Below are 15,031 nucleotides of genomic sequence, written 5' to 3' on the forward strand. Positions count from 1 at the left end.
ATTCTAGATGAATCTTAGGATGAACACTTGAAGGAGAAATGAATCACATATATGCAGACTTTCAGAGGACATCATCTCATCTAAGATGAGAAATATATACTCAATATGCAATCATTATGACCTCTCTTACCCCAGAAAGACATCGCTAATCAATCATGGTGCTCTTGCTTATGGGGTGCAGACAGGACTACAAATCCTTCTCAGCACAGTTTTCCAACTAATCAGTTGATCGATATTGATACGTGGTTGAAGTCTAGTGACCATTCCTGATCTAGGCCAAACCCTCATTGTACAGAAGAGAAATGAATTCCAGAGAAGTTAAGTGATTTTCCCAAAGTCACACAACCAGTTGAGTTCTGAAAAGGGTCACAAACAGGATAATTTCACCAATTAGTAGAAAGAGCTGATGCAGAACTTACTGCTTTGGAGCTCCTAAAGTTGGAAAAGGCTTGGGCCCCAGATTTGCCTTGCTTGCTTTGGATTTCCTAGAGTCAAGCTCCCTCTAGTCAATATTTACTGATAAATGATATTTATATTTCCCGATAAATGCCAAACTCTTACTAAAAGGATATACTGAGCAAGGACACTGATCTGTATTGTTCTCTGAAATTTCTCAGAATAACTCTCAGGAGTATCACTTGTGACTATACCCCTCCTTCATTTTTCTCAAGAATTTCTCTTCCTTGTCTTCTGTCTTGTCACCAATAGCCTAAAGCTTCAGGAAAATGACAAATAGCATCTCTGTCCTTTCCTAGGGGAAAATCGCGTTATTTTTAGAGCAAGAACCCTTTCACACTAGGAACAAACCAATTACAGGTAGAATCATGGGCTACCTACATCACTGCTCAAGACTTTGTAGGGTGATTCTAGAAACTTGTGGGATCTTAGCCCAAGTCAGAAGCCCTAGAATAGCTCACCTCCCTACAGGTTGGCCTAAAAGCATAGAGACGCTGGTAGACTTGAGTTTGAATCCCAACTCTGCCTTCTCCTAACACCACTGAACCTGTCTGAGTTTCTGTCTGCTCATCTGCAAAAGGAAGGATAATATTTATCTCTTCAGATTGTTGGGAATTTTTAATGAGATGATTTGGCAAAGCACAGAGCTGGTGCTCAATAAGTGGCAGTTTTCACTAGAATTACTATAATTAACTCATGATGTGTCAGGGAAAGCAATGCTTTCTTTCTGCAAGTAGTGAGAGGAGTAGTAGCCGTGTGCCCTATTAAATGTCTAGTGCAGGTTGGATGTGACTTGACAATTCAGTTGTTGGTAACAAGGCCTCGTGAGGCACAAAGCCACAGAACCTCAGGATCCTGCTGCCATTGGACCTTGGAGATTGGCCTTGCCTATTCAACCAAGGAAATCCTTATTCCAGGCTGATTTTGGTGGAAGTTGTATGGCTTCAGGTTGCATATTTACATGCTGCAAAAGAGGATGGCCATCCAACTAATCTCTCATTTGTCTTTTCCCAGGCACATCCACTGTAGTGTGCAAGCCTATAGTCATTGAAACTCAGCTCTATGTTATTGTGGCCCAGCTGTTTGGAGGCTCTCACATCTATAAGCGAGACAGTTTTGCAAATAAATTTATAAAAATCCAGGATATTGAAATTCTCAAAATCCGAAAACCCAATGACATTGAAACATTCAAGATTGAAAACAACTGGTACTTTGTTGTTGCTGACAGCTCAAAAGCTGGTTTTACTACCATTTATAAATGGAATGGAAATGGATTCTACTCCCATCAATCCTTACATGCGTGGTACAGGGACACTGATGTGGAATATCTAGAAATAGCCAGAACACCTCAGACACTCAGAACGCCTCATTTAATCCTGTCTAGTAGCTCCCAGCGTCCTGTAATCTATCAGTGGAACAAAGCAATGCAACTGTTCACTAACCAAACGGACATCCCTAACATGGAGGACGTCTATGCCGTCAAGCACTTCTCGGTGAAAGGTGACGTGTACATTTGCTTGACAAGATTCATTGGTGATTCCAAAGTAATGAAATGGGGAGGTTCCTCCTTTCAGGATATTCAGAGGATGCCATCACGAGGATCCATGGTGTTCCAGCCTCTTCAGATAAATAACTACCAATATGCAATTCTTGGAAGTGATTATTCCTTTACGCAAGTGTATAACTGGGATTCAGAGAAAGCCAAATTTGTGAAATTTCAGGAATTAAATGTTCAAGCACCAAGATCATTCACGCATGTATCCATTAATAAGCGCAATTTTCTTTTTGCTTCCAGTTTTAAGGGAAATACACAGATTTACAAACACGTCATAGTTGACTTAAGCGCATGACACACCAAATTCTGTGGCTGCCACCAGAAACTTTCTACAGTACATGATCCGGAGGAACTCAATGCATGATGACTCTTCTTATCACACTTGCAAATGAATGCCTTTCAAACATTGAGACTGCTAGAACCAAGCACTACCAGTATCTCCATCCTTAACTGTCCAGTCCAGTGGTGTGGGAAGTGACCTTTTATAAGACAAAATTGAATGGTGTGACTGTTCTTTGCAGTGAAGATGTGTAAATAAGTGTTTAATGGTATCTGTTACTCCAAAAAGAAATATTAATATGTACTTTTCCATTTATTTATTCATGTGTTCAGAAACTGCCAAATAAAATGTTTACATTTTCTTTCATATCCCAAAGGTAATTATTTACAGTTGTTTTAGTCTTGGTGACGGTACATTGAGGAAATAGGTTATTCAATAGGGTTATGTTTAGATCAAGATCTTATGGTGTGAATAAGGAGTGAAAACGAAACACAGATATTCATTACCCAAGATTTATGAACAGGTTTATCAGCTGTTTGGATTTGGAACATTCGAGGGTGTTTCCAAAGGTCACGGCTTTTGAGAACATTTTGTGGTGAAAGGGTGACAAACTTAAAATGGGGTTGAGAAATTTGCTTATTACAAGTACCCTGATTTGAAATAAAGAATAGTGAGATCCATCCTTTTCTTATCTGATAGCTCTAGCTAAAAAAATTCTTCAAAAAACTTAGAGATGAAGAGAAAGTCAAGATTTTAAATTTTAAAAATGCTACTTAAGGATTTTCTAAGTGTCTGACCCTAGAATCAGCTGAGAGCTGATTGAGGTAACCTAAGAGTACGTGCCTCAAATTCGCCCCATATATAGACCTCTTAATCTTACCAAGGACGCTTCACTTCTAGACATCAGTTTGGATGTTACTGACACTCTGCAGAGTGTACAGGAGGCTCAGGGTTGATTTTCCAAATTCCTACTCCTGGGTCACATGGTTTGTTAGCACCTAGCACAGTGCCTATAGGGTAGGCTCTCAAAAATTGCATTCAAAGATGCATGTGTGTCCTCCTGTTATAATGTAATAATAAACTTCACAAGTCCCTTTGATCTAGTCAGTCCTATTTATTGAGTACCTATTAAGAATGGGGTATTGTTCCTGTGGTGTTGGGGAGCAGAATTCAGGAGAAATAGGGCATGGCCCCAGGGCATGGGCCCTTGTCCTCTGGGGCCTTAGACTAATTGGAGGGTTAGGACAGAGAAACCTGCAGAGTAAGTTGTAAGTGCCAATCATCATCTTACCGTTCTGATTATAAAGATCCCAGGAGTATCAAAGATGAGTTCCTGGAGGAAGTGATCCTTGTTTGAATTTAAAGGGGAAATATGGTTTCAAAAGGGGATCGTGGCAGAGAAGATATGCCTGGCATGAACTGGTTCTGGGTGAATCAGAGCTTCCTACAGCTTATTGCTCCCTGCATTCCTTTGCCAAATGAATGGGTAGGGGGAGGAGGGCAGACATCAACCCCTCTGCCAGCACATATCTGGCAAACTGGAGACACCAAAGGTACACAGAGTAGTTACACCGTCTCCAAGAAGCAATGCCTTGGGAAGTTATGCATAGGAGCCAGACTCCTTTACCACGTGGGAAGATATGAACTGACAATAGAGTTATGGGGGACAAGAAGTCTTACCCACTGCCGATCTTGCACACAGGAAGAACTGGCCTTTGAATTTCTTATTTTTTCAGTCCCCTTTTTCTATAAGCAGCATACATGCTGTTGAAGAACACCTGCTTTGTACAGACTGGGTTTAAATCCAGCCTTGCCATCAACTGACTTTGTCCACAGGCAAGTTACTTAAGTTGTGTCTGAGCCTCAGTTTCTTTATCTGCAAAGGGAAACTAATGCCTACTCCAAGGACAGTGGAAGGATTAAATGAGATAATATGCACTTGGTAGATTGAATTTTCCAAATATGGCCACAATATTTCCCATCCTATGTGTTCTATGGAAAACTTGCTTCCACCCCATCGATAGGTGGTGCCTATTCTGTTGTCTTTAAGTCTGGGCAGGCTTATAATCAATAGAATGTGCTGGAAATGATGCAGTTTGACTTTGAGCCTAGATCATAAAAACAATGAAGCTTCTACCTTGTGAACTGGGACAATCGCTTTTGGAACCCTGAATGGCCACCCACAAAGTCCCACGAGGCTGAGGCTACCATCGTAAGGAAGCCCACCCATCGGTCAACAGCTCCAGCTGAAGTCCCATCTAACAGCCACATTAAGCACCAGCCCTGTGAGTGAAGATGCCTCAGGTAATTCCAGCCCTGACCTGTCAGATCTACCCCCACTGAGGCTCTGGATGACAAGACATTCCCACAGTACCTGGTCCAAATTCCCAACCCACAGAATCTATGAGCATCATAAAACGGTCAATTCAAGCATCTAAGTTTTGGGGTGATTTGTTACACCGCAGCAGTAATTGGAAATGCACACAAGGTACTTAACACTGACCTGACACAAATCAGCACTCACAGAGTATGCCAGCTCCACACCAGAATATTGCACTCTTCGGGGTCATGTTCTACATTTATTACCTTAATGCAATTCACTTGTAAAGGATCTCTTCTGTTGTCAATATGCTGCCGGTGTTCTAACTCTGTGCCAAGCCCTCTGCTGAATTCAGGGATGCAGAGAAGAAAGGCTTAGATTCTTCTCTGTTTGTTTTCACAGAAACAGTGGCTATTTAAATTAGCAAACCAACTCTCTAATTCACCTGAAACCTGAGAGCCAGAGATGTGAAGCGAGCAGAGAGAGGCAGCTCCAATCCAGGCCTCTGGACACTCAATCCAGACCCATCTACATCACATGGTACTACCCTTTGACACCTCAGCCTCCAATCAGAACCTGGGACTGTAGATGGGGAAGAGGTGAGGAGAAGACTGACAGAAATTCAAGAAAACCTGAGGAGGAGGACAAGTGGTGGGGTCGACTTTCTTAGGAACTGGCCAGTCCTCCCTGACACTTGCCCTCCTTTCTCCCCATACCCTTCTTCTGCCCTATACTGTAAAACTCTGCCTCTTCTCTAGTCGCAGATGATTGGACCTGGAGTGACCAGTGGGTTGGGTTCTGCCTGAACTGATCCAGGTCTTTCTCCTGGATATTTCTAATTAGGACAGCAGAGGCTGGGTCACTTAGCCACAGGTACCAGATTTGTAAAGTGACTGTATTAAATCAGGTTCCCTCAGCAGTGGTATTTATTGAGGGAGTACTCTCCTGGTACACCTGTAAGGGATTGCGACTAGGACAGGGGAAGGTGCTACACAGAGATGTCCTTTCAGGAGAAATTAGCTTCAGACTGACTCCACAGGGAACTCCAGAGTGTGAATTGTACCACACAGTGTGTTCTGCCTCAAGGCAAGGAGGATAGATGTTTACACCCCGCCTCCATCTAATAGTTATCAACCCAAGAATATGGGGCATAACCTCTCAGACATCTCCCGTTGGCTAAGGACAATCCTCTAGAGAGGTATGCAAATGCAGGCTGTTATAAACCAACACCCATGGCAGCTGAAGGATGGGTACTTCAACCCAGTAAGTAGCCTCTGGGTGGGAACCAATGGCATATGCTACAGGGACAGTGACTGAGCAGCTGTAAAAGCAGACGAAGCTGGTCTGAAAGGTGAGAAGAGAATGAGGTAGAAGGTCAGAGAGAAGGGGAGGTGAGAAACTGCATAGTCTGAGAGGAAAGGGGAGAAAGAGCAAAGAGCAAGAGGAAAGAAGAGAGAGAAAAGGAAGGAGAAGGGAGGTCTGGTGGCCCTGGTAAGGTTGCCTGAGAACCAGACTCTGTGAGGCTAACATACATACATTTATTAGGTCATACCCTTGAAATGCCACCTGGAAGGGAGGAGAAGAAAGGAGAATTTGGCAGAGAGCAGCTGAGCCATGATGCAGTTCCAATAAAAGCATCCCTGTAGGGAGCTGAGATGTTCCTTTTCAGGCATCCCAAGTTGGAGCGAGGGGACCCACCAGAACTTGCCAGCTTCATGGGGATTAGTCACTGGATGTGGGCTGGAAGAAAGTATGGCCCGAGGTGAGGCTGTGTGTTAGCCACAGCAATCCCACAGGCTAGCAAGGGCAGCAAAAGCTGTTTCTGGGAGTCCTCCCAGAAGCTGGGAAAGTAAGTCTTTTATTCCTGAAGGAGGATCTGGACAGTGTAAGACAGCATCTCTCACAGGGGGAAAGAGAGAGAAGAGAGGGGGAGATCCCTAGGGGCTATCTATTTCCCGCTCATCCCTCATTACATCCAATGGCACTCCCTGTCCTTGAGTTCCTTGATGTACTTCTGGAGCCTTCTAATAACAACCCTGCCCCACCATGACCACATATACATGTCAAGCTTTGTTCTGCATTAGTTTGAATGGATTTCTGTACTATCCACACAATTATCCTCACCTAAGAATGTTTAGGCATAGTTACCTCAATTTGGGTACGATGCTGAGTACTAGATATTTCCATCTCCTTTTCCTCTGCTAGTCAAACTGTGGGATTTCTATTGATCTATCTTCAAGTTCACAGACTCTCTTCTCTGTCATCTCTCACTTCAAATTTCTTTAAAAAGTAATGTTATATTACTTCAACTAGATCAGAGATGCTCTACTTTTAAAAAGTTTTCTAATGTTTAAAAAAAACCTTCAACTATGGAAATTTAAAAAAAATCTCCAATGTATTTTTGGCCAATGTCTTTCCATTGTGTTGTGGACCAATATTTTTTGAAATTAGAATAAGAATGAATTACCAGAAAAATGTTCATGTGCTTTGTTATTGTGGCAATGCCAAATTGCTGTGCAAGTTTCTCAACGTTTCCTCTCAAGTCCTGTACTCATTCCATCCCAAACTGATTCCAAACTCCTCCCGGCCTGGCACTGGTCCTAGGACCACATCTGTAGGTATACTGCTAGTCAGTAGGGGCTCAACCCACTCAACACAGTTGAGTGAACCATCACCCATTCCACCCACGCTCCCTTCTTGCTCACAATTTGCCAAAAATTGTTCATCTGAGCATGTACTTGCTTCTGTGCCCAGGCCACCCCAACCATCAACAATTCCCTTTCCCTACTCTTCTACCTTTGGACATCTTAGTCCTCATCCAACCAGCTAGATGTGGTTTCTCCATTCTCCAGCTTTCTCAGCCCATGGCTTTTACCATAAACAAGGCTCATAATTGATTCTGCCTTGTATTATGGTTGGTTGTTGACCTATCCATCTCTTCTACCAGCCTACCTATCCCTGCTGGTCAGAACTTTGCCTTAGGGATCTGTGATCCTTTTATCCTGTCCCACCCTCTATCCCTTAGAATAGTCCTACTTCGTAGAAAATCCATAAAGCTGGTGGAAATGAAATAGCTTTAAGCTCACCAGCTTCACCCCCCTTGTTCACGTATCTAAGAAGCAGTGTCTTCCCCTATAGCCAGTTTCCAGCCTCAAAAGAATCCTGGCCATGGGTTACCCCAAAAGAATAGACCTACCAAGCCCTCCTGCTTCCCAGGTATAACTGGGTGGTCTGGAAATAAAAGAGACACAATTTATTTCCTGAGTAAATCCTTATTCAAACACATGCAGCAAATCTACCTAAAACTTGATCCACAAAAATGAAGGGTGAGAACTAATTTAATTAATCCATGGAGACCCAAAGAATGGGAAGTGGGATACTAACACTTCCAGAAAGTCCAGAAAGTCCAGAAATTTCTATTCCCAAGAGGGATCCCCATCCATGGTCAGCACTACTCAGAGATACCCCAAAGGGAGCATCTTCCCTAGCTGAAGCTTTTAACAATAATTCTCAGCAAAACTGTGCCCCAGAAACCAGTCCTCCCAATAGGGCCAGATCCCAGGACAACTGTTTTTTGTCCTTCATTCCCTTAACCCTGTCTACCCACACATATTTAATAATTAAAAAAAAAAAAACTTTAGGAATTTTGATATTTTAATTTAATATTATAATTTATATTTTAACATTTTAATTTCATTATAATAATAGCAGCACTTCTTAAGCACTTACTATGAGTTAGGCACTGTACTGAGTGCTTTAACTGTATTATCATTCCATCCTCTATGATTCTGTAATAAGAGCATTGTTTTATAAATGAGAAAGCTTAGGCTTTCTCAGAAAGCTCAGTAATTTGCCCAGTCATATATAGCCAGTTAAGAAGCTAAGTCAAGATTCATTTTGGATAGTATCCATCAGTGGCACCATGCTATGAAGTGCTTAAAAACAAAATAAATACTAAAAATTCAGGACTCTGAATTCTTCTGTCGCTGGGTGGCACAGTTGACTGAGTGTCCAGCCCTTGGTTTCGGCTCAGGTCAGGGTCTCAGGGTTGTGAGATAGAGCCCAGCACTGGGCTCTGCGCTCAGCACAAAGTCTGCTTGAGATTTTCCCTTCCTCTCCCTCTGCCGCTCAAGCCCTCTCGTTCTCTCAAATAAATAAACAAATTTTAAAAAGGAAAAATTCATTACTTTTATAAACTGCTGGATAGACACCCTAATCAAGAACCTGGAGTATTCTAAGTACCTAGGACTACTGATTGGTTTTTACACCAACGGACACAGCAAGCTCAATTGTATCAAAAACTTTTCTTGAACATCTTCTATAGCCAAAGTGCTTGGAAGATGGTATGAAGAAAACAAAATGAGCAAGAAGTTGTCCCTACTCTTAAAGGATTTACATACCTCAGGTTTATTTCTAAAGGGCAGCATGCACAAACAACAAAGGGGGAAAAGTAAGTTCTATAGGGATCTAAAGGAGAAGTGAAATATGACCAATGTTTTCTTGCCTTTTGCCTGTAGATCTATCCTGTTGGTGGCCACAATATTTCTCTCTTTAGAGCAGCAGACATAATGAGTACCAACACGTTTTCGACTCAGGTGGACCTGGGTTTGCATTTTGCTGTGGCTACTCACTAATGCTAGAGACTTAGGCAAGTCATTAATCATTTCTCCACCCAGGTTCTGATCCCTGAGGAGACATTTTGGTTAGGATTCTTTTGGTTATAAGTTGCTGAAATCCCAACTAAACTAGTTTAAATACAAAAAATACACAGCTTCAGAAATACCTGGACCAGGTACTCAGATGATATTTTCATAAATCTGTTTTTCTCTGACTCGATTATTGACTACTTTCTAAGTCAGTGTCTCCTTTCATGATGGAGAGATATCCATTAGCAGCTCCAGCAGGACATCCTGACAGTTCAGCAGTGCCTAACAGAAAGACGGTACTCCTTTTCCAGTAGTTCTAGCAAAAGTTGGGGGCTGATGCTCACTGGCCCTGTGCCCATCCCAAAAGCAATTGTTCTGGCCAAGGGTGAGAACAAGGGTCTGATTGACCAAGCGTGGTCATATGCCCACCCCTGGAACCCATGGGCAATAACCACGTGCAATGAGAGTGAGGTAAGAGTATTTCCCTAAAGTGAAATTGTAGTACTATTAAAAAGAAAGAAAGGGGGGCGCCTGGGTGGCTCAGTGGGTTAAAGCCTCTGCCTTCAGCTCAGGTCATGGTCCCGGGGTCCTGGGATCGAGCCCCGCATCGGGCTTTCTGCTTGGCAGGGAGCCTGCTTCCTCCTCTCTCTCTGCCTGCCTCTCTGCCTAGTTGTGATTTCTCTCTGTCAAAGAAATAAAAAATTTAAAAAAAAAAAAAAAGAAAGAAAGAAATGATGCTGAACAGGCAAAACAACAAAAGTTGTCAGCCCTAGGTGTGGTCTCCGTGGAGGACCTCCATTTAGGGAGCTGGAGTTACTAGGGAAGAGGCCACACCCTTAGATGTGTCTAGAATCCCTTTGCTAAAAGGTTTCAAAGAGTCCTTCCAGCTCTTATTTTGCAAAACTTGACAAAATGCAATCTCCCATCTTGGTCTATTATTCATGATGATTCACCGTTACAATTTCTATATACATCTTTAAATGGTGTTCTCTCAAACATTCTGTTTTAAAATATTTAAACTGATATCCACTGTTTCAAAATGATGTTTTCCCAAGTGAAGTCAAACTACCAATTCTGATTCCGTGGCCTCCCATCCCTGGGAAATGAGAGCAAGCATTCCTAGATCACAGTTTGTTCTCCTGGATGTGTTTCGGCTTCAGATCGATCTTTATCTGGCTCTTTCCTGGCCCAGGACTTTTCCTGACTTAGCTTTCCCACAGGTGTCTAGTCATTAGCTGGAAATTATCATAGATCAATCTTAGCAGAGAAGAGAAGAACATAAAACACTGACTTCTGTTAATAATGGTTCCCGGAACTGGTTTTGCAGCCCCCACCCCCAAGAAACCCCTAGAAAGCAAACTATCTACACAGGTTCCTGGGACCCCACCTCAGGGCCACTGAAACTGAATCCTCAAAGAACAGGACCCAGGAGTTTTTATTTTTAAACATTCTTTAAGTGATTGTGATGTTGCTAGCCCATCATCAGTCCACTTGCTTGGCTTCTACTCTAAATAACCACATTGTGGGGCACCTGGGTGGTTCAGTAGGTTGAGTGACTGCCTTCGGCTCAGGTCATGATCCTGGAGTCCCAGGGTTGAGTCCCACATCGGGCTCCCTGCTCAGTGGGGAGTCTGATTCTACTCTGACCTCCCCTCTCATTCTCTGTCTCACTCTCTCTCTCCCTCAAATAAATAAATAAAAATCTTTAAATTTTGGGACATGTTAGCTTTAAGGATCACCTAAAACAAGACATTGAGTTTCTTTTGGCCTTAGTTTTTTCTATATTAGAACTAGATCAGGTCAAAAATCTGTAACTTACAATGGAGGAAAACGTGGGTTGGAAATTTGGAGCTTTTGGCCCAATTCAACCACCTTTATAGTTTTGTGACCTTGAGAAGGCACTTTCACTCCCGGGCTCCCAAATTCTTCTCTTTAAAAATTAGTTAATTGGAGTACATGAGTTATAATTCTAAGATAGCTGTAAGAAAACAATTAAGCCTTAGATAATTCTCCAAAACTAATCTGTCAAGATGTACAGTATGAACAAGCTGTTGATCATGGCTTCCTGTTGACTTGGGTTTGCTGGGTTGAGAATCTGCAAGCAGCATTTGGCATGTTGGTGTTTAATGGATATGACATTTCACTATACCAAATGGGAATGGAATATTTTTAGCACAGAATTCTCTAAGTTTTAGTAAAGAGGGCTTATTCTGTGAATGGAGTGTGAACAAGCAGAGATACTATTTTAAAAGACCAAATATAACCCCCTCCCCATCACAAAATAGTCATATGTGTACATATTTTCACCACAAAGCTTAAAGAGCTTATCCCTTTTTATATCTCCGAAAAGGCAGTATTCCATCTACTTTAATAACTCTACTGGCTCACACACATTTCTCTTGTCTTTGCATGGCCTATTTATGATCAATAGGCTAAAATATTGCTAATGATTGAAAGCAATAATAATAGCTACCATTGAGATGCCTGGATGGCTCAGCCAGTTAAGCATCTACCTTCGGCTCCGACCATGATCTCAGAGTCCTGGGATCGAGTCCCGCATCGGGCTCCTTGCTCAGCAGGGAAGCTGTTTCTCCCTCTGCCTGCCGTTCCCCCTGCTTGTGCGTGCACAGGCTCTCTCTCTCTCTCTCTGACAAATAAATGAATAAAATCTTTAAAAAAATAATCACAGCTACCATTTATTGAGCACTTACCATGTGCTGAACAGGTGCTGAATATTTTATATGTATTTAGTCATTTAACCCCTGCAATGATGCTATTACTATCATTTTTTTCTAAAGAAAAAATGGACGTTCGGAGAGGTGGAGAAGTCTACCTAAGGCATGCCGCTAACACACAGCAGAACCAGGATTCAAACCAGGTCTCTCTGCAACCAGAGCCCTAGTGATTGACTTACACTCATATACTTAACTCTGATTGTTATCTGTCAGGATAAACTGAGTTATTTGGTAATACTTTGGTAACACTGAAATCTTACTGGCTTAAAATAATAAAGACATTTCTTATGTATGTTACTAAGAGCACTGTTTCAAGTCATCATAATCTGCATGCATTGATACACTCATTGATGGAATGGCCACTATCTGGGACGTTATTAAGTAACAATATCAGAGGGAAAAAAAGCCAGAGCAAAGTATGCATGACTGCTACTACTGCTTTGATTGGTATCCTTTATCTGATTCTTTAAAAACTGCCTTCTTTTCTTCTCTTTTCATAACCACACCCAATTGGCTTATTTTATTGGAGAAGGGTACGTGGAGTTAAGGTGAAGATAGTTGGGACCTGAGGTCGGGGAGAACACCCTCCCCTCTCGAAACATGCCCACTGCCTCAAATAAAAAAATAACCAACTATGGGAGAGCAGAAGAGACAGCAACTGAGGATGGGGAACATGGAACCCCAGGGCAGCAGAAGAGACCATGCATGTGCTGGGAGGTCTCGAGGCAGTGGCAGTACGAGTAACGTGAGTGGGACTCTTCCACATAGATCTATGTAAATCTAGAAAGAGAAGTTGTTCGCTTTACCTTGCTCTTTCCTCTGCTCTGAGCTCCTTGCTACAGCTACAGCTCCTCTTTCCACATGAGGGCAAAAGGAACAACATGATGAGCAAGTCATCACCCAATGTGATTAGACCCATGCTTTCATCAGCTTCTGGATATTCAGTGCTGTTACAGGATTGTTTATATTTTCACTGAATTCCTAGGGGTCCTTCTGCATCTGTTCCAGGATAAGCCGCATGACCGGGTCACTCATTATCTGCTGCACCTGCAGGCTGTCATGTGGGTTGTGCTAGGCCATCATACGGCTTTGGTAACCGTCTGCCTCCTTAACTGTTAGAGTACAGATCTAAGGCCTTAAGTTTTTCTAACTTAACGACATCCCTGGCATTCATATAGTCTTTCGTGTCCTCTAGTGCATCTGCTTGCGGGGTGTAAGCAGCAGAAGAGGGTTGGTTCCAGATGGATGCATTCCTCACAGTCCTTGAGCACCAGCCGAAACTCCAGGAGTTTGGTGTATCAGGCAGCTTGACTGCTGTACAATTTGGCATCTCTTGGGTTCTGTTTGATGGCTTCTGTGTAATACTTCATGGCCTAGGGAGAGTCCTCTTTCTGAAAACATTTATTTCCTTTGTTCTTTTCCTCCAAGTCCAGGTCAGGGTTTACATAAGCCAGCCACTTTTGGTCCTTGAGGATTTTCTCCACCTTTTGGCTTTTTTTTTTTTTTTTTTTTTTAAGATTTTGCTTATTTGACAGAGAGAGAGAGATCACAAGTAGGCAAAGAGGCAGGCAGGGAGAGAGGAGGAAGCAGGCTCCCCACTAAGCAGAGCGCCCGATGTGGGACTCGATCCCAGGACTCTGAGACTGTGACCTGAGCTGAAGGCCAAGGCTTAACCCACTGAGCCACCCAGGCGCCCCCCTTTTGGCATTTCTTCAGCACATCCGGGGTTCAGGGCTCTGCCAAAGATTTGTTATAGAAATAGATGGCATCTTTGCACTTTTCTTCTTTGAAGTAGGAGTTGCCATCTCTGGCCATACCACCCTGAACTTGCCCATTCTCGTCTAAAGTAGGAGTTGTCGATTTGAGCATAAGCTTTGGCAGTCTGTCGACAGTCTTCTTGGTTTTCATGCCCCACCTTGATGGCTTTCTCAAAAAGCTCCCAGCATTTACTGTAGTCTTCTCGAAGTACACAGCTGCTTGACTGGTCATGTGTCGGTCATACTGGTGGGATCCAGGTCCTTGGCTCTGTCATAGCGCTTCAAGGCTGTGTCAAAGTCTTGTCTTGTGGGCATCACTCCCCAACTGTTTTTCTTTCAGTGCCTGCTTCTTCTTCAGTGTAGGATCTTCTTCCACTGGCTTGGGCTGCGTATCCTTTTTGGGAGATGGTGGTGATGGGGCTGTTGCAACTCCTTCCTCCTCATCCATGCTGCCCAAATCGACTCCCAGGAGGACACTGAGAGCAGTCATGATCCGGGATGTTACAGATTGGCACCCAGGTCAGGCGGCTTGTTTCATAGTTGCTCTATCAGTTGCTGGTAGGTAGGATCAGTGAGCAGCGTCCTTGTCCTGGGATCACCCTCTGACTTCTGGTTCAGACTGGACATGTTGAAAGGATTCATGAAATTCCTCTCTGCACAACCGGGCCTCCATATTCTGTAAACCCTCTTTGAACTGAGCATTATTTGCTTCATATTTTAAACCTTCTTTGGCGGTTCCCTTGGCTTCTTCAGATCAGTGTAACAATTCAAAAGCTGCTGCTTTTTGTGACTAGCCCTTGCCCCAGTCAGGCTTTAAGTCAATAGTTTTGCCACCATCCGCATAAGCCTTCTGGCAATCACCTTTCTTGGTGTAGGCTGCCCAGCAATTGCTGTAGAGCATGTGGTTCTGGGGATCTAACCTGCCTCAGAGGAGCACTGTAGCACGTCATCGATGTTGCCGGCACTCAGGGTCTATGACCCTTCTCTTTTAGCTCATTGACCTACTCCATAGCCCGGCCAGAATCCAGCTGAAGCAATTCCATCCACTCCATGTTCTCAACCCTTAAAAATTATTTTAATTTCATACTTTGATAACTTTTTTCAAGGGAAGTTTCCCCCAAAATAGAGAGATTAAAAGGGGCCTAAGCCCTTGGAGATGTCACTATTAGTTTGATGAAGATTTTACTGTTTTGTCCTCCTAATCTGAGGCCAATATGCTGTGTCGTTGTCAATGACCCGAGCCAGATGGCCATATTTGTAATATTTACACTGGCATAGGGGC

General features: G+C 43.0%; 1 protein-coding gene and 1 pseudogene across 1 annotated transcript in view; one reads left to right on the forward strand and one right to left on the reverse strand.

Annotated features, from left to right (window-relative positions):
- LGI1 (leucine rich glioma inactivated 1) overlaps positions 1 to 3,364 on the forward strand; it is a 39,676-nt gene extending 36,312 nt beyond the window's left edge. The window contains exon 8 of the mRNA XM_046027485.1: positions 1,471 to 3,364. Within this exon, the coding sequence (XP_045883441.1) occupies positions 1,471 to 2,306 (836 nt within the window). The 3' untranslated portion in view covers positions 2,307 to 3,364. The remainder of the gene's footprint in view (positions 1 to 1,470) is intronic.
- Positions 3,365 to 12,901: 9,537 nt separating this feature from the next.
- On the reverse strand, positions 12,902 to 14,759 carry LOC123955060 (annotated as a pseudogene).
- Positions 14,760 to 15,031: the final 272 nt, after the last annotated feature.

Source organism: Meles meles, chromosome 13, assembly GCF_922984935.1.
Source record: "Meles meles chromosome 13, mMelMel3.1 paternal haplotype, whole genome shotgun sequence".
Taxonomy (NCBI): Eukaryota; Metazoa; Chordata; class Mammalia; order Carnivora; family Mustelidae; genus Meles; species Meles meles.